This window comes from Pongo abelii, chromosome 5 (assembly GCF_028885655.2).
Source record: "Pongo abelii isolate AG06213 chromosome 5, NHGRI_mPonAbe1-v2.0_pri, whole genome shotgun sequence".
Classification (NCBI taxonomy): domain Eukaryota; kingdom Metazoa; phylum Chordata; class Mammalia; order Primates; family Hominidae; genus Pongo; species Pongo abelii.
The window spans coordinates 27,247,100-27,267,115 of NC_071990.2; the positions used below are offsets into that span (position 1 = coordinate 27,247,100).

The 20,016-nt window shown below is 40.1% G+C and overlaps 2 protein-coding genes across 16 annotated transcripts in view; one reads left to right on the forward strand and one right to left on the reverse strand.

The window, feature by feature from the left end:
* Positions 1-528: 528 nt before the first annotated feature.
* LOC100935986 (zinc finger protein 79) lies at positions 529-19,834 on the reverse strand. Of its 11 annotated transcripts, none has more exons than XR_008526620.1 (8): positions 17,216-17,560; positions 12,803-12,891; positions 11,280-11,351; positions 10,189-10,284; positions 6,258-6,336; positions 5,872-5,995; positions 5,114-5,214; positions 529-2,896 (listed from the first exon to the last, which is right to left on the reverse strand). XR_008526620.1 is itself a non-coding variant. In XM_054558547.1 (5 exons), exon 5 carries the CDS (start codon positions 1,608-1,610, stop codon positions 1,053-1,055), a length of 558 nt encoding a protein of 185 aa, XP_054414522.1. In that variant the 5' UTR covers positions 1,611-2,896; positions 5,872-5,995; positions 10,189-10,284; positions 12,803-12,891; positions 17,860-18,040; the 3' UTR covers positions 529-1,052. The 11 variants fall into 11 exon arrangements, 2 of the variants coding, with proteins under 2 accessions (XP_054414522.1, XP_024103856.1); XR_008526625.1 differs by having other exon boundaries at positions 16,969-17,231; XR_008526624.2 differs by lacking the exons at positions 11,280-11,351; positions 17,216-17,560 and adding an exon at positions 17,860-19,834 and having other exon boundaries at positions 10,189-10,280.
* Positions 17,274-20,016, forward strand: part of ZNF391 (zinc finger protein 391) — a 56,121-nt gene continuing 53,378 nt past the window's right edge. Inside the window, exon 1 of one of the 5 annotated variants that reach the window (XM_054558545.2) lies at positions 17,274-17,669. The gene's annotated coding sequence lies outside the window, so the exon portion shown is untranslated. Of the gene's footprint in view, positions 17,804-17,857; positions 18,061-20,016 lie in introns of those variants that run through there. The other 4 variants (XM_054558543.2, XM_054558542.2, XR_008526616.2 and 1 more) reach the window with 4 other exon arrangements.

Consider the following 20,016-nt stretch of genomic DNA (forward strand, 5'->3'; position numbering starts at 1 on the left):
TTTTTCCTGTCCCTAGATGATCAATTGTAAATTACAGGCTTCTGAGCTAAATCTTCATATTTTCAGGCCATTGTCTCTGTAACCATAGGAAAAAGACAACAGACTTTTCTAGACATATTAGATCTCAAAATGTACTCTCATTTACATGGCCTTTACATATTTAGGTGTGGAAATAACAAATGCACTTTCCAATTTCATCCTTTCTAGATACTTGATTAAGTAATGTTTTCCAGCCCCTTCTCAGCTGGAACATGATGACTGCCATATTCAACTTAGCAGAGGTTTATATTGCAAGATTGGGCTTGAATGAAATCCAGGTAACTTAGCCTTTATCTGTCAACAATGTGATTCTTTTTTTCTCAGTTTTTATCTAATACCATATTCTTAATCAAGGAAAGGATCTCAAACCCCTAATGTAATAATTCATAGAACTTATACCACTTTATCTCTTAGTTTTCTTCAATATTTGTGACATGTATTTTAGAAAAGTAATGCAAGGGTAATAAACAGCTACATGACACGTGCTCTATATCTTTATTGACTTCTTAATAACTACTACAAGCTCACTTGTGAATCACACCTGATGTACAATAAGTAAGTCACAATTCTGAACCACATCTATAGAAACTTGAATTCCTAGTAAATATAATAATTGAGGATCTTAAAGTTCAACAAATCAGGCATTCCAGTTTTTCAGATGAGGAAATTAAGGCCTAAAGATATGAAGTGACTTACCCCAAAGTAAAAGATCTAGTTAGTAATAGGAGCTGAGATTGAGATCCACGACTTTTAAAACCCAGAATCATGCTCTCTCCACTAAACCATGTGATCATTCTAAGTGGTCAACAGTTTCCATGACCTTCCTTCTCTTTCCCCGGGAAGGGTCTCCATATTAACCAAATTCTTAAGGCATTCAGAGAACCTCTCCAGTGTGAGGTTTTTATTGTTGTAAAAAAGAAGAGTTTTGTTTAATGGTTTCCCCACACTCAGTATGTATATTTGATTTCTCTTCACTATGAATTTTTTGGTGTTTTGTAAGATATGTGCTCTGGCTAAAAGGCTTTTCCACATTCATTACATTCATAGGGTTTCTCTTCGGTATGCATTTTCTGATGTTTTTTAAGATCTTTCCTCTGCCTAAAGGCTTTGCCACATTTACTGCATTCATAAGGTTTTTCTACAGTATGAATGACCTGACGTTGAATAAGACCAGAGCAGTAACTAAAGGCCTTTCTACATTCATTACATTTATAGGATTTTTCACTAGTATGAGTTTTCTGGTGATTTTTGAGGTCTGTACTCCGACTGAAGGCTTTTCCACATTCAGTACATTTATACGGCTTTTCTTCAGTGTGAGTTATCTGATGTTGAACAAGTGCTAACCAATCACTGAAGGCTGTTCCACAGTCAGTGCATTTATAGGGCTTCTTTCTGGTATGAATTCTCTTATGTTGAATTAGGGCTGAACAGAAACTGAAAGGTTTCCCACAGTCATTACATTCACAGGGCTTCTCTCCAGTGTGAGTTCTCTGAAAATGTCCTGAGCAGTCACTAAAAGCTTTTCCACAGTCATTACATTTGTAGGATTTTTCTCCAGTCTGAATCCTCATATGCTGTGTAAGGAATGAACTCAGGCTGAAAGTTTTCTCACATTCATTGCATTTATATGGTTTCTCTCCTGCATGACTTCCCTGATGTTGCGTAAGGATGTGCTTCTGCTAAAGGCTTTTCCACATTGCTTACATTCATAAGGCTTTTCTCCAGTGTGAGTTCTTTGGTGCTGAATAAGGGCTGAACAATCACTAAAGGCATTCCCACATTCATTGCATTTGTATGGTTTCTCTCCAGTGTGCATTCTCTGATGTTGAATGAGGTCTGAACAGTAACTGAAAGCTTTCCCAAGTCATGACATTCATAGGGTTTCTCTGCAGTATGGACAAGATGACGTTGAATAAGAGCTGAGTGATCATGGAAGGCTTTCTCACATTCATTACATTGATAGGATTTTTCTCCTGTATGCATTCCTTGATGTTGAGTAAGATGTGCACTCTGACTAAAGGACCTACCACATTCATTGCATTCAAAAGGTTTCTCTCCAGTATGGATTCTCTGATGTAGAGTAAGATGTGTGTTCTGACTAAAAGCCTTTCCACATTCAAGACATGTATAGGGCTTCTCACCAGTGTGAATTCTTTAATGCTGAGTAAGGCATGTCCTACGACAGAATGTCTTGCCACATTCAGTACACTCATAAGGTCTCTCTCCATTGTGAATTCTCTGATGTTGAGTAAGAACTCAGCAATAACTGAAGGCCTTCCCACACTCACTGCATTTGTAGGGCTTTTCTCTTGAAAGAGTTTTCTGATGATTTCTTAAGTGGGAAGTCTGATTAAATCCCTTTCCACACTCAGTACATTCATAGGGTTTCTCTCCACAATGAGTTCTTTGGTGCTGAACAAGAGTGACATGGCCCCTGAAGGTTCTCCCACATTTACTATATTTACAAGGTTTTTTTCATCATACTTTCTTTGTATAATTAAATCTGAGTTTTGTTTGAGCATCTTTCAACATGTACCATATTTATGACAATTCTCTTCCATAGGATCTCTTTGCTCTGTAACAAGTATTGATCTTACAGTAAAATTTTTCACAAATTCATTAGATTCTATATCTCTTTTTCTGGTAGGAATTTTTGTGCAGGTAGCTATCTCTTGCCCTAGATTATTCTCCTTGTTTAGCGGCTGATTCTTAAATTGGCCTCTAGATTTCCAGATTTCTTCTGGTACAGACTTTCTCTTTGAAAATTCTTCCATCTCTAATCCTTGAGATTAATCTTCTTTTGAAATGTCCTGCTGCTCTACTCTTGACGTCTTGGTCCCAGGTTCAAGCTTCCCATCTAAAAGACACAAAAATATGACTCTACTATGTGCCAAATGTAGGGAGAAAAGAAGCTGCTATATTAGGAATGGAATAATGAAATTGCAGAGTCTGAGAACATAAAATACTGAGACTATAAATACTGGGACTATAAGATAGTAATCTAGGGAGGAGTGAGATGGAAATACTAGTGGTGTGAAAGTGTCTGATACAGGGCATAATGCAATCAATGGGAATGAAGCAAACATTCTGTCAGGTGAGAAGAATGATTAGGGAAAAAACTAAATGGTGAATATTAGAAAAGAGAAACAATGAACAGGGATTAAGAAATGAAAACTGTTATCAGAGAGAAATGCTTTTTAGAAATTATCCTACGAGAAAACTACTTACTTGGCATTGAAACTATTATCTTAAAAAATACTAAGAGCTTTTTATTTTCAATAAGCTTTTATATTAGATTTTTTAGTACTTGTACAAAGTAATACTTTTAGCAATTATTCTTTGTCAAGTAACTGCTAATGTTATTGCTTTACACTTGATATAAAAAGAGCATAAACTCTAGGTTTAATGACAAAGGAAAGGATGAAAAGGGGGAAATTTACTCTTTTGAAATGAAAAAATAATTATTAGGTCTTTCTAATGACAAATCTACATTATTTTTCACTTTCAGTCATGGATAAAGAGGCAAGTAACATAAAGCACAGGGAAAAAAGGATAGCTCTTCTTCTTCAGCATATTAAAAAGTAGTCCTTCACTCTGGATTTATTCTTCAGAGAGAGTTATTATACTAATATGATGACTGAAAATTGTTTGTAAAGTCATGATTTATAATGGGTTTCATTGCAGGATGACTGGGAAGGGACCTGGCTGATTTATTAGAGGATGCCCAAATATTGGCACCTACAGTTCTTTTATCTTAGGCTGATTAATTTCCTCAGAATGAATCACTTTAACCTTCTACCTGAAAGGGAGTAGGATGTAGAAGTCCAGTAGAAGGAAAAATTGAGGTGAGGGTCTCTCCATTCAATATGTAGATTTTTACTAAACCATTTGTTTTCAATGTGTCCCCTAGATTCTGGCATATATTACACATAAAAATTAATGATTTTATTAGCTATACTCCTAACATTCAACACTCATTTCTCATTTTAACTCTAATTTATTTATTATCACACTGGTCTATTAAAAAAAGAAAAGCAAAAACAAAAACAATAACAGCAAACAATACTTTATTATTGCTTCTCCTGTGCAAAAAGCCCTTTCTTCTTTCTTTTGCCCATCTAATTCTTGACACTACTTTGGAGCACCACTCAAATGACACTAGTCCCACAACATTCCTAACTCTCCAGTTTCCCTGATTTCTTACAACTTACTATTTTAACTTCTAATTTTAGCACTTAACAGCAGTGCTGTACATTATTTATCTATTTTCTCCTGTCTGCACATGTTGTCTTCAGAGTTATCATTTCATGTCTTAGAAAAAAGGGAAAGAACTTTGATGAAGTTTTTGGTTTATAGCTAATATTAATTGAGTTTATGCTAGGTTGACTTACAATATCAACATATCAAATCTTCCTAACAAGCCTATAAGTGAGAAAATAGAATGTCAATTTCAAGGGAGGTTCAGAATACTGAAGTTACTTGTCTAAGGTACGCATAAGTCAAACTCCAGAGTCCAAGCTCTTAGTCTCTACTGCTGCCCCAAGAAGAGTCCAATATAGTAAAAAGATAATGGCTAGAGACTCAGAATATCCTGAGCTTAAATCCCAAGTCCTACTATGTGTGTGACATAAGGGGTAGGCTTCTTGTTTGGTGCCTTTTCAGTCCTACATACTGCTGACAATGTGATCTTTTTTGTTTTTTTGAGATGGAGTTTCGCTCTTGTTACCCAGGCTGGAGTGCAATGACGTGATCTCGGCTCACTGCAACCTCTGCCTCCCGGGTTCAAGTGATTTTCCTGCCTTAGCCTCCCCAGTAGCTGAGATTACAGGCATGCACCACCACGCCCGGCTAATTTTTTGTACTTTTAGTAGAGATGGGGTTTCTCTATGTTGGTCAAGCCAATATCCTATACTTGGAAAAATAAGTGTTTGATAGTGAATATCCACTTTTTAAATAATTATAGACATAAATACTAAGAGGAATATTCAACCTGTAAACTGAAATAACCACTATAGAGATGACATTTCATAGACATCTAATATTAAGAGGCAGGAACAAAAACTATGAAAGGTACCCATGGAGTTCTTAGAAGATTAGATGAATCAGAGCTTTACACTGTCATGCACATCATGAAGAGATGATTTCATAAAAGACAGTGAACTGGATCAATTTTACCTGCAAAGATAAAAGAGGGCTAAGAAGAGGTCCTCAGATTCTCAAAGAAAAGGAGTCATGTCCTTCATAAGTATATTTACAATACAGTGGTGAGAGACAAACACAAATTACAGGGTCAGAATTCAGGAAAGTAAAGTAAATCCTAGCAATCACTTTCCAAATCTGCATGGGTCACACCTTTTGTCATAAACAGGGAGGAGAAACACTTGTTTCTGAACTCAGAAATGAACCTGATCCTTCAAATCCAAGCCAAACGCAGTAAAGTATGCAAATAATAATAAACACAATAATGGCAATAATAATAGGAAAAGCAGCAACAGCTAACATTTACCAAGTCCTTATACTATATCAGGACTTTTATGCCAATCACTTATTTTATTCTGTCTTTTACAAGAAATCCTGAAGAAACAGTTTTTTTTAGGATTTTATAATATGTTATTTTTAGCCCCATTTATATAGCGAATGGCCTCAGAAGGTTTTTAAAACCCTAAGGGTTTTTAACTTAGCAGAGCCAGGACTTGGACTCAGGTCTCCTCTCCAAAACCCACATTCTGAGCCACCACATTACACTTGCCATGACTATTAACAACTAAAGATGACAAAACACTGCATGAAAATATTCTAACATGCAGAAAGAAAGTAACCTTTAACCTTTACCTAGCAAAACCAGGTTTCTATATTTTTCCAACATGTTCCTGTATATGGATTTCTGAACAGGGTCCATTTGCTTCCACTTCTCCCAGGTGATGTCCATAGCCACCTCTTCCAACGTCTTTGGTAACTAAAAACCAAATATATTTGCATTAACACCAGAAGCAATTATACTCATATGCATCCAAAGTAATAGATGAAGGTAACCAAATTGGGGGAAATGAAAGAAAGAGTATCAAGTTACATCACATATTTGTTGAGCACTCACTATGTGTTACACATCATAATCCAATTTTCTTGGAACTATAAAATAAATTTGAGACATTATCCTGGCCTTTTATCTTAAAATTTTGGGCAAAAAAGATTTGTAGGCCAGGCATGGTGGCTCATACCTGTAATCCCAGCACTTTGGGAGGCCAAGGCGGGCAGATCACTTGAGTCCAGCCTGGGCAAGGTGGTGAAACCCTGTCTCTACAAAAAATACAAAAAATTAGTCAGGCATGATGGCACACATGGGTGGTCTCAGTTACTCGGGAGGCTGAGGTAGGAGGATCACCTGGGCCCAGGAGTTTGAAGCTGCAGTGAGCCTGGGGTGACAGAATGAGACCCTATCTCCAAAAAAAAAAAAAAAAAATTTGTATGCATAAAGTAGGTAAATAATAAAATAATATAAACCAATGACAAATAGTATAGTTAAAACAATAAGTGCTAACATTAAAGTAAATCAGCCTGAATAAGGAAAGGTTTCCTAGAGGAAATAGAACACAAGAAGGACTTCAAAAGAGATCATAAGCAGTCTTTTTTTTTTTGAGTCGGAGTTGCTCTGTCACCCAGCCTGGAGTGCAATGGTGCAATCTTTGGCTCACTGCAACCTCCGCCTCCCAGGTTCGAGCAATTCTCCTGCCTCAGCCTCCTGAGTAGCTAGGATTACAGGTGCCCACCACCATGCCCAGCTAATTTTTGTATTTTTAGTAGAGACGGGGTTTCACCATATTGGCCAGGCTGGCCTCTTGGCTAGGCTGGTCTCAAACTCCTGACCTCAGGTGATCCACCTACCTTGACCTCCCAAAGTGCTGGGATTATAGGCCTGAGTCATTGCACCTGGCCCATAAGTAGTCTTTTTTAAACTTCTAGGGAGACCCATGAAGAGATCAAGAAATCTCTTTAGTGGGTAGTAAACCTTATTTAACAGTGTAGACTCTAGAGCTAGACCTAGATTCAAATCCCAGGTTTACCACCTACCAACTATAGAATCTTGGGCAGTTAAACTCTGTCTCATCTACAAAATGGGGACAATAACAAGTCCTATATCTCAGGCTTATTACAAGGATTAAATGAGTTAACGTAAAGCACTTAGAACAGAGCCAAGAATATAGAACTCACTATCTAAAAGTTAACATTACTTTTAGTGAAAGACTAGAATGAATAACAAGAATGTTATTCATATTGAATGATATTATTTGCTATTCATATTGAATTACATTATTTGTCATTCAACAATAATGTCTTGACATGCTTGAGTGCCTGGTACATAGTGTGGGTACAATAAGTCATAGATGAATATGTGACTCTTCATTAGTCTCTATTGGGGCAGAAACGTAGGATCTAAAATATGCTGCAAAGCCTTTTCTTTTAGACACAAACAATATTCGTGTAATGCAAAAGAATTTACAAAGTATCGGGTATTACATGTATTATGTACTCAAATGCATCGATTATTATAAAGCAAATATAAGGTTTGTTAAAGGAAGATAGATTGACAAAGTATATGTATTATCAAATTTTGAAAAACAGAGAAAAGTCTTTTCCTGGGAAGCATTCTTGAGTTTACAGAGTACAAAATTGAATATTGTCAAGTATTTATATTTAAAGTTGATCAATTTTATTAATAAAAAAGCAAATTTTACAGTTATCGCAATGCCTACTGATTAGTTTTCTCCCTCAAAGCATTTTTAGGATACTTTTGTTTTGAATAAGTGATCGAACTAATAAACATTTATTCATTCAACATGTATTTATTGAGCACTGCGCTAGGCACTGAAAATACAATGCTAAACAAAAATCAGAAATAGCACATGATTTCATAGAGCTGAGTGTCTAGTAAATGATAACCAAACAATCACACACAAATATAAAATTGTAACTGTTACAAATGTCTTTTAAAAAAGAGTCACATGGCTGGGCACAGTGGCTCACGCCTGTAATCCTAGCAATTTGGGAGGCTGAGGTGGGCAGATCACCTGAGGTCAGGAGTTCGAGATCAGCCTGGTCAACATGGTGAAACCCTGTCTCTACTAAAAATACAAAAATTAGTCAGGCATAGTGGCGCATGCCTGTAATCCCAGCTACTTGGGAGGCTGAGGCAGGAGAATTGCTCGAACCCAGGAGGCAGAGGCTGCAGAGAACCGAGATCGTGCCACTGCACTCCAGCCTGGGTAACAAAGCGATACTCTGTCTCAAAAAAAAGAGTCACATGATGTTATGAGAACCTTTAATAAGGGCATCTGACCTGGACATTGTGTTAGTGGAGGTTCATATCAGAAGGCATTGCTTGAACTCATTTTGGAAGGATGGATAGGCATTGCCTTGGTGAAAAAAGTAAAGAAAATCACACCAAGCAGAGGAAATAGCAAGTGTGAAGGCACCATCATGACAGGGGGAATGGGGAGGAAGAGAGATTGAAAGAAGGCCAATGTGAATAGAGCAAAGAAGGTATACATGAAGAACGGGGGAAGAACTGAGACTGAAAATTAGAGGCCAGCCACATGAGGCTCACAGGCCATGCAAAAAGTATGGCATCTTTATCCTGACAGCATTAGGGAGCCATTTAAGAGTCGTAAGCAAAAAGGTGACAAAATCAAATTTGAGAGCTGCAAAAGACCCTTCTGGCAGTAGGTGGAGTAAGTAGAAGTAGAAGGGCCAGAATGGACATGGAAAAATATTTGTGTGGATGCTCCAGGAATCTAGGCAAGAAATGATGAGGACATGAATTAAAGATAAAGCGAGTAAAGACAGAAAGAAGTGATAGATTTGAAATATATTTTGGAAATAAATTTGACAAGGTTTGATGGCAACCTGGATACACAGATGAAGGGAAGGGGATTATAAAGATGGATTTCTGGACTCTGGCTAGAGTGGCTAAATAGATGGAGTGACACTGTGGATTTTGTTTGATTAATGCAGAAATAATTAAGAAAGTTCTGGATGAAGGGAAATCACACCAGATAGAAATTCTGATTCCCAAAAAGAAATAGAGAAATAAAAAGCATTTAGAAATCATTGGGCAAATTAAAATTTGTTTTTAAAAGTTTGCTTTTATCTTTATTTTTTTCCTCTTTTTCTTTTTTCAGACGGGTTTTTCTCTGTCATCCTGGCTGGAGTGCAGTGGCACAATCTCGGCTCACTGCAACCTCTGACCCTGGGTTCAAATGATCCTCCCACCTCAGCCACCCAAGTAGCTGGGACTACGGGCATGCACCACCAGGCCTAGGTATTTTTTTTTAAGTTTTAGTAGAGACAGGGTTTTACCATGTTGGCTAGGCTGGTCTTGAACTCCTGAGCTCAAGCGATGCACCTGTCTTGGTCTCCCAAAGTCCTGGGATTACAGACATGAGCCACCACGCCTGGCTGCTTTTGTCTTTATTTCTTTATAATACATATAACTATTTAAAATATATAAATAACATTTTCTTGAACAACTTATAACATATGTAGATTTAACACACAGAACAACAAGCAGAACAAAAAGAATGAGGTGTCATAATTGAACACATATAGTTGCAAGGCTTCCACATTTTTTTGTGAAGTGACACATTAAATCTAAGAAGATTGTGAGGAAGTAACGATATATATTGTAATCCCTAGAGCAACTACTAAAAACATAGTTTGAAAGTCTGTAAGAAAATGTAAGATTTTCAAGAGAAAACCTTAAAATTCAGCCAGATGAAGATTAAAATTAATATATCAAATTAAGTTTTCCACAGAAGTGTTAGGGACTGCCAAGATTATCAAGGAGGCATTTTGAGGTTGGAGATCATAAACTTTTAATTGTTTTAAATCATTCAACACTTATTCAACACAAGTTTAACGAGTACTATATGCTAAATACTCTAGGCACAGTGATATAACAGTGAAAGAGACTAAAAAACAAAACAAAACAAAAAGAAAAGAAAAACTCTGCCTACATAGAGCATACTCAAAAAAAAACAATACACTCGCTACATAAATGCATTGTATATTATTTACTGGTCTGTTCTTGCATTGCTACAAAGAACTACCTAAGACCAGGTTAATTTATAAAGAAAATAAATTTAATTGACTCACCATTCCACAGGCTGTACAGGAAGCACACCTGGGGAGGCCTCAGAAAACTTACAATCATGGTGGAAGGTGAAGCGGAAGCAGGCATGCCTTACCTGGCTGGAGAAGGAGGAAGAGAGAGAGAAAGGGGAGGTGCCACACACTTTTAAACAACCAGATCTTGTGAGAACTCACTCACTGTCAAAAGAACAGCAAGGTGGATATCTGCCCCCATGATCTATCACCTCCTACCAGGCCCCTCCTCCAACACTGGGGATTATAATTCAACATGAAAGTTGGCGGGGTAGGAACCCCACTCTTCCAGGAACAGCTGCAGCTGCCCAGCTGTGGCTGTGGACCTGGGTATCCCTGTGCTCTTGTGGGCCCTGGAAGCCCTGTCCTCCACAGGCTCCAAAGTGCCTGCTCCCACTGCTTGGCACCTCCCTGGTCCTGGCATCCACTCTGATTTTACAGCAAAGTTGAGGCTGAGCCTGGGTGCAGTCACGACCTGACCAGGTGTGCTCAGGGCAGTGCTGACATGCCATCCCCTGCCAGCTTTCCCCGCTCCGGACTTTGGGCACTGAAGAGCATGGGAAGGAGGCTGGAGCCAGGTTGAGGGTGGCTCAGTGTGGGCCTTCAGGCCCAGCACGAACAGCCTGGGCACCATGGAGGACATAATTGATGGTGGCAGGGGGCAGACAGGCTCCTGGGTGGAAAGGGGTGGGTCCCCTTTGAAGCCCCACTTTCAAGCCAGGGATGGCCTAATGCATGGGAGCTGGGCTGTCAGTTCTGGCTGCAGTCCACAGCCTGGCCTTAAGTGAGAACTTCTGGTGCTTTTTCCAGCCACCCGTGGCCACCCATGGACCAATCGGCATGCACTTCCTCCCTTCTGAGCTCATAAAAACCTCAGACTCAGTCAGATTCAAACAGACATCGGGAGGACCTGCCTGCGGAAACGAGCTACCCACTGCAGATCTCCTCTCTGCTGACAGCTGGGCACTCATGTAGACAACCTGTCTGCGGAAAGAAGCCACCCACTTTGGGTCTCCTGAGAGCTGTTCTGTCACTCAATGAAGCTCCTCTCCACCTTGCTCACCCTCCAGTTGTCCACATACCTCATTCTTCCTGGACATGGACCAATCATGGGCCAAAAACTTGGGACCCGCCAAATGGAAGGACTGAAAAAGCTGTAACACAAACAGAGTTGAAACACGCCTCCCCACTTGCCACATTGCAGACAATGAAAAGAAGAGCTGCAGCCCTTAAGTGAGCCTAGATCTAGAGACTCCCTGAGCCAGCACTATGACACCCTCTTTCGGTCTCTGTGGCTCCTGGCATCTCCAAGCTTCCAGAAGTCATTGCTTTCCCCTTGTCCAGACATGGGTGCCCACCGTGGAAGTACTTCCATTGCATGTGGTACATCTGTTCCAGCTGCAGCCTTGCATGGAGCTACTTGCACCACCACAGCAGCCAGCGTGCTTGGTTGTGCTCACTGGCCAGACCCCATGCTCACTTGCCCACACACCTCTTGCTGTGTGGCTCACCCTTGGCAGATGTGGGATCTGAGACAGTAGTGTGAGTTGAGCGCAGCCTGCCAGGCTGAGTGGGTGGAACAAGCCCAGTGGTAAAACCAATACTCAATTACTCAGGCAGAAGGAGCTGCTGGCCATAGAGGCTTCTGGCTGGCGAAGCAATAACCCAAGGATCCTATGACATTTTCAACTTGTCTTATATGCCTTAACATAATCTATTTACAATGCTAACTTACCCCAATTAGTTTCCCACCCATGTCCCCTCCACAGCACACTGGTGTCTCTTCCAAAGCACCTTATTCCTCTTAGATATTCTAGGTTTTCTTAACTGGAGTTACTTTTAATTCCTTTCTCTTTCATCCCCTAAATCTAAACCAAACCATTACTGTCCCTTACCAAAACAAGCTGTGTCATGGCATTTTTTTTTCAAAAGTTTCTAATAATTCACAATCAGCTCTATGACAAAGTCAAACCCTTAGTCCTACTTAGCACAGCAAATTTCACCCTTAAAAATTTTAATATATGGCTACTACCCATTGCCCCATAGAAGACACGGTCTCTTCTACCTCTAAGTTTTGTCTTATATTTTCTCCCCTTAAAATCCCTCAGTTCTCCTTTGACCAAATTGCAACCATATCTCAGTGCACTCCAAAATTCCACCCCTTCATAAAATCCTCCAAATCACACTCTCCTTCTCTGAACTCCTATGGGATGTTTTCTCTTTACCACTTAAAATGGCTGTGTGTGTTTCCCTGAATTCTTCCTTAACTCCTTGGTTAGACAAGGCTGCTGAAGAACTGAATACCACAGACAATGCCTAATTGAGAGCCTGCCTGCTATGCTAGTTATCAAATGCTGGTTACTAAATGCTATGCTAGTTACCAGAAACAAACAAACAAACAAAAACAAAAACATTATGGGAAGGCAGGCGGCAATAGACAACCAACCTTATAAAATTCATGATCAAAGAGAATAGGCCTTGGTTCCTAGAAAATAAAATATCTGGAATTCAAGTGACTGAATTGAAGTTTTTTGGGCCCCAAACCACAAGAATGAAAGTAGAAAATATAAGATATTTCAGGAAATGAAAAGAAAATCCTACTCACCCTGAATCCAGCCATCAAGGGCCTAGCAGTCATTCTCTCTTCTTCTGGGCTCTTCTCTTGAAGAAGGGCAGAGTCTTGAGACAGTGGCTCTGAGGGAAGAGAGAGGAGCTATGAAGAAGTCAGCTTGTGTCTATAGCAACCACTTGATATTCTAGAAGTACACTCTCCAATATGGTAGCCATTCCCCACATGTAGCTATTTAAATTAAAATTAAATAAAAGACTTAATTCTTCAATTGCAATAGTCACATTTCAGTGCTCAATAGCTAATGTGGTTAGTGGCTACTGTACTGAGCAATGTATACATCAAAAATATCCACAAAAGTTATATTACATAGCACTGATCTAGAAATCCACATACATGGTATGTTTCTGAAGTCATACCAACTGAATCTTCAGCTCCAGGAAGTAAAGGCAACCAAACATTCCTTGCCACCTCATGACCACAGAAAGGCCACAGGCATTGCATTCTCAATAGTTTGAATGTTTGTCTTCCCAAACCTCTTGTTGAAATTCAATTCCCAATTTTGGAGGTGGGCCTAATGGGAAGCTTTGGATCATGGCGGCGCATCCCTCATGAATGGCTTGGTATTGTCCCCCATAATAAGGTTCTCACTCTATTAGTTCCTGCAAGAGCTGATTTTTTTTTTTTTTTTTTTTTTGGTTGAGATGGAGTCTCACTCTGTCGCCAGGTTGGAGTGCAGTAGCACAATCTTGGCTCACTGCAACCTCCGCCTCCCGGGATAAAGCGATTCTCCTGCCTCAGCCTCCTGAGTAGCTGGGACTACAGGCACCCACCACCACTCTAGGCTAATTTTTGTATTTTTAGTAGAGATGGGTTTCACCATGTTGGCTAGGATGGTCTCAATCTCTTGACCTCGTGATCCATCCGCCTCGGCCTCCCAAAGTGCTGGGATTACGGGTGTGAGCTACTGCGCCAGGCTAGAGCCGGTTGTTAAAAAGAGCCTGGTCCCCCCCTCCGCTCTCTCTTTCTTCTTCTCTTGCCATGTAATCTCTGCACATGCCAGCTGTCTTTCACCTTCCACCATGAATGGAAGCAACTTGAAGCCATCACCAGAAGTAGATGCTGGAGCCATTCTTTTTATATAATCTACAGAACTATGAGCCAAATAAGCTTCTTTTCTTTCTAAATTAACCAGCTTTGGTATTCCTTTACAGCAATAGAAGCAGTCTAAGACACCATCCATGGTTTAAGTAGGTTCCAGATAACAAGAGCAGTTACCTAGACTCTATCATAGCATTTACTACCTGTTTTGAAATTATCTTTTGGAGTATCTTTTGCCATCCCCACCCCTACACACGAATCAAGATTTTCCCATCTTTATATTCCTAATAACAAAACCGTGCCTGGCATATATATGTAAGTCTTGATATGTTTGATGAAATGAATAGACTAGGCTAAAATTTGTGTCAAACTAATAATTTAGATTTTAACATATAGAATTCTCACAGTCATTCAGCTCTGTGATAAGGACTCTTACAGGCACTGGGGATGCAACAAGTACAAGACAGAATGAAGCCCCTATGAGAGGGGCAGCAAAAAAAAAAAAAAAAAAAAGCAAAACTAAACCAAACCATACAAGCATATATAAACTCAAGTAGTTACGAACATATCCCCAAAAAAGTAGAATAAAAGGATAAACAAGACCTTTATTTTAGATGGCATGGCCAGGGAAAACTTTTCTGAGAAGGAAACATTTTTATCGGACTTGTGTAAAAAGAGAGAGTAAGCCATAAAAATATCTGTGGGCAGACTGAGAAAACAGCAAGTGCAAAGTCCGCAAACAAAATCTTGAGGTTGGAATATCCTTGTCATGCTCTAAGAAGAACAAGGAGGCCAACATAAGCTAATAGAGTGTAAAAATGAGGAATTTATCATTAAGTGCTATAAAATAATGCTGTCGCCCTTGGTTTTTCAAGGATATAGGAGAAATTACTTGGCAAATCCTTTCAACATAGGGCATACTGCCCTTATTATCAGAGGCAGTGTTGGTTAATGGAATAAACACTCCACTGGGATTGAAGAACCCTGAATTCTAATATCTGAGTTAGTAAAATGCTGTACAGCATTAAGCAAGTCACTAACTTCCTTGAACCTTTGTTTGTTCGGTAACAAAACAATAGGGATAAGAGTAACTGTTCCTCTTGTTTTACAGAACTTTGTAGGGAATAAGAAAGATGTAAGATTTTTAAAAGATCCTCTGAATGTAAACATTCGAAGGAAGAGGTTTAGGACACTGCTTCTCAAACTATGGTCTGTAGATCAGCAGCATCAGCATCACCCGGGAACTTGCCAGAAATGCAAATTGTTAGGCCCAACCCCAGACTTACTGAATCAAAAACTCTGGTGGTGAGTTTAGCAATGTGTTTAACAAATCCTCCAGGTGACTCTGATGCGTACTCAAGTTTAAGAAGCACAAGTTTATAAGAAAATGAAATTGTTAAAGCCAGCTCCTGAGAGATCCAAGCAATGGAGGATGTCCTCTTGGAGGTTTAGAATGTTATCGCTTGCAGCTGCCATGAGCTAGTTATTTTATTTTTATTTAGTTATTTATTTATTTTTTGAGAGGGAGTCTCGCTCTGTCGCCCAGGATGGAGTGCAGTGGCACAATCTCGGCTCACTGAAAGCTCCGTCTTCCGGGTTCACGCCATTCTCCTGCCTCAGCCTCCCGAGTAGCTGGGACTACAGGCGCCCGCCACCACGTCCGGCTAATTTTTTTTTTTTTTTTTTTTTTTTTTGGTATTTCTAGTAGAGACAGGGTTTCACCGTGTTAGCCTGGATGGTCTTGATCTCCTGAACTCATGATCTGCCCGCCTCGGCCTCCCAAAGTGCTGGGATTACAGGGGTGAGCCACCACCCCCGGCCATGAGCTAGTTATTATATTGAATGTTTCACATAAACCAGAGGAACTCAACAGACAGGACGTAGTCCTTGTATTTAGTGGAAGAAATAACTACTGGCATTTAATTTGTAGGAGTCAGGGATCCCAAATGTCCTTCAGCACAGGACAATCCCAAACAATTTTTTAATGTTTTGCAGGACATTCAGATGGGTAAAAATTTTATTGATAATTATCAGAGCCTAGAACCTAACTCTTTTTTTACACACAACCACAGAGTCTTTTTCTTTTCTTTCTTTTTTTTTTTTCAGTGCTAATATATGATGATTTTCTATAAGGACAACTATGGTCTAAATCAAGGTACTTTGTTCTGAATTTTACTGAGATTCGATCATTTTATCAGCCTGAGTTGCAGTGTATTCTCTTTTATTTCTCCTTTATTGTAGAATGAGGGCATCATATGGCTTTAAAATATGTAGGTTAAGCTTATTGCCAATTTAATGAATTTTATTTCTGGATAGAAATGGGGGCATTACAAAATATTTGTTATACAAAGAGTCTGCTTGGTCTGAAAAGAGTTGAAAACTATTGCGATATATTGGGTCATTTAACCTCACAACAACCCACTATGAAAGTTAAATCCCCCAAAAAGGTTAAATAACTTGCCCAAGGTTACCACAGAGCCAAAAAGTTTCAAAGCCAGGATTCAAATTCAGACCTGTTTGGATTCAAAATCCTGGCTCAAGAAAAATGTATGTTCACACAAAAACCTGTAGGTGAACATTTACAGCAGCATCATTCATAATTACTAAAATCTGGAAATGATACAAGTGTCCTTCAAAAGGTGAGATTTTTTTTTAAAAAACCTGATACATCTATATACAATATTATTTAGCAATAACAATATTATTCTGCAAAAAAGAAGAAAGTGACACAATAATGTGGCCACCTTAAAGGCTTCATACTGAGGGAGAGCAGCCAGTGTGAAAACGTACATATTGTATTATTCCACTTATATGACACTCTGGAAAACACAAAACTATAGAGATGGAGAACAATCAGTGGCTGCCAGGGTTAAGGGTGGGGAAAGAGTGTAAATATAAACAGGTAGCACAAGGAAGTTTTCTGGAGTGAATGAAACAGCTCTGTATCCTGTGGTGGTAGTTACCCAAATCTAAACATGTTCTAGAACAGTATGTCTCCCCCATGCCAATTTTATGTATGATAATTTTAAAATTAACTAAACCAGGCTGTTTCCATTGTACTATGATAGATAAAAGGCTGGCGTGGGGAAAGGGGTACGTACATTTGAAGTGACCCAGAGAGGGGTTTTGGTCGTCTTCATACAGCCCCTACTACACAAGCGTGAAATTTCGCTTTCTTCCACTTTCTCACGAAAACTCGCGCGCGTGTGTGTGTGTGTGTGTTTTCCTCAGCCTTCAGGTGAGGAAAGGGAAAGGTCTCCTTTCTCAAATCAGTTCCCAGAACACACTCGCTCTTGAGCTGGTCTATTTCTTATCTCTCTTCAGGCAAAGTCGTATCCTCCACCTTACCTGCTCCAGCCGCTGTGACATCACGCAGGTTCCGTTCCCTGCACTACCGCTGGTTATGTTTCCTTAGTGACCCTAGGCCTCTTCCAGGAGAGTCCCTGGTCCCAGCCAGCGGGAGCGGCTTCTCCAGTTTTTGGCTCTCGGGGAGTTCGCCTCGTCCCTCGCTCTCAGATAACCACCTATTTCTGACGTCTGGAGGCCGGGCTGAGCCCGGAATTTTATGACCAGCGCCCGCTGGCCGTCGTCACACTCTAATTTCTCGCAAAACTCCCGGGGACCCTTCTTAATGTCAGTAGCCACAGTCGCCGCCGCTACTGCGCCTAGAAGCCTTCCACGACCCTCAACCCCACACGTCCTCGAGCTGGCTCGGGTTCCCGCAGGATACACTGCACGCCCAGTGGCCTGGAGGGCGCGTCCCGGGCTCCCCTACGCCTTTTGGAATCAGCGACAGACGCAGGTATAAAAGAGAGCCTCCACTCCCACCTCTCCAGGGCTCCCCACCCGCTCCTTCTGGCCGCTTTCTCTTGAAAGAGCAAGGCACCCCTAGAAGCTTCAGGCTCCTCCACAGGCGAGTGCCTACCCACCTACCAGGTAAGACTTGCAACTGACACTTAGCGCGCGGAGGAGCGCGCTGACAAAGGGTTTACCTGTCCGAAGAGAACTGCGCTTGCATGGCTTGGCTGTGGGCCGGCTGGCTCTTGTCCGCAGACTACATTTCCCAGGGTTGTCTGCGGCTGGAGAGATTTAGGGTTTGGGGCGTGGCTAGCACAGGCCTGAGATCCTAATTGGGAGGTGTAGGCATGGTGGCTGGAGAGTCCGATCTATGTGACACTTCCACTGTGACTAAGGTATAACGTGAGTAATTTGTATGCTGTAAAGTTCCTCTGCATTACATCATTGACAGATCTCTAGTAAGCAAAGGACAAAAACAGGTTCTCATTATCTCTTTTATAACACACAAACATTAAACCACTAATTAAAAATCACAGGGTCCCAGAAAAATCAGACACCTTTATTCTACAATAAAAATAGCCAATTAAGCACACACTGTATGTCAGGCTCTCTTCTAAGTACTTTACATGTTTTATCGCATTTGAGAAGGCAAAAATCAGCCCTGCTATTAACCAGACTCAATGACACTGACAGGCTGCTGCAAAGTTAACATCAAGCAATATTTCTACCAAAATCATACTGTAGCAGCTGTAAAGTGTCATAATTGTTAAAGGTGGAGGGAGTCCAGGTTCTCGGCATCTTGAACAAAGAATTGAACAAATCGCACAAACAAAGCAAGGAAGAGACAAAGGGATTTATTGAAAGTGAAAGTACACTCCACAGTGTGGGAGGGGGCCGAGCATAGGAACTCAAAGACACCGTTACAAAATTTTTGGGAGTTTAAATACCCCCTAGAGGATTCAATTGGTTACTTCGGGTTCGCCCTATGTAAATGGAGAGGATGAAGTAAAGTTACAGTCATTTAAGGTGTAAGTCCTATGGAGAAGATATTTCCTGCTATACCTGAAGTGTGAACCAGCTGTTATGTTCCCTGCCTCCAGGCCCTATTTTCCTGCCTCAGTAATCACTCTCTTTAAATGTTTATTGTTTCCTTACCAATGACATGCCCACCTTTGTCTTGCTACTCTCACTAAAAAAAAGATAATCTTGTTTGCTGAAATCATAAGATTGTCAAGAATTTTGCTATTTGAAATGAATGAATTATTAATGAATTATTATTAACACATTACAGATGAGTAAATAGTCACAGAGAGGTTAAGTAACTCACCCAAGTTCATTCACTTGATTTGGCTACAGGAGCACATATTCTTACTTGCCGTAGAAACAGGCCCAAGATGTTATTAAAGTTTCACAACTAGCAAATGGCAAAACTAGGATTAGAATCCCTTTCTATTCCCAGTTCAGTCTTTTTCCTTATACTACCTCACTGTGGTATTTTTTGGATTGGGGTGTATGTGTGTATGTGCTCTCTAGCTCCTCTGCCTGATCTTGTATACATCTCTGTATTACAAATGACAACATCTCTGGGATCCAGTCTCTTCATACTTAAAATAGAAATGAAATCAGTTTCCATCCATTGATAAGCTATAACCTTATCAAGACTAGCCTGGCCAACACGGTGAAACCCCATCTCTACTAAAAATACAAAAAAATTAGCTAGGTGTAATGGCGAGCGCTTGAAGCTACTCAGGCAGCTGAGGCAGGAGAATCGCTTGAACCCAGGAGGTGGAGGTTGCAGTGAGCTGAGATTGCGCCACTGCACTCCAGCCTGGGCGACAGAGCAAGACTCCCTCTCAAAATAAATAAATAAATAATAAAATATGTACACATTCTTGTGAAGTTTGTAAAACTAGGTATTTAGGTGCCTCCTGCCTTGAGATTATTCCTAAGTGGCTCCTTCCACCCATTGTTATGAAGATTAAATGAGTTAATAATGTAATGGTTGTGAGAACACAACCTGGCAAGTGACACAAGGAGCATCTAAAGGGAATTGTGAACAACTGAGTCAGACGGAAATGAGAATTAAGTATCTAGAACCTCAGTGCTCCAAAATGAAAAATTGCCATGAGGATTCAAATAAAGCAGGATTGGAAAAATATAAACAATTCAATCTGGAAAATTAAAAATTAGAAAATCATTGTCAAATAAACTAGGCAAGATTAATGAAAGACTAGTAGAAAGAAGAAAGCTCCTGTAGCTTCTCATTAGAAACAACAGAGGAGACAACCAGAATTCCGACCACAAGGCCAATTTGATTCAACTTGGTGTTGTCAGTCTCATTAGCCATTTAG

What these genes read in the sequence shown, in the direction of transcription:
- LOC100935986 (XM_054558547.1), bottom strand. Translation starts at nt 1,610, where the DNA reads ATGAGGATTCAGACTGGAGAAAAATCCTACAAATGTAATGACTGTGGA.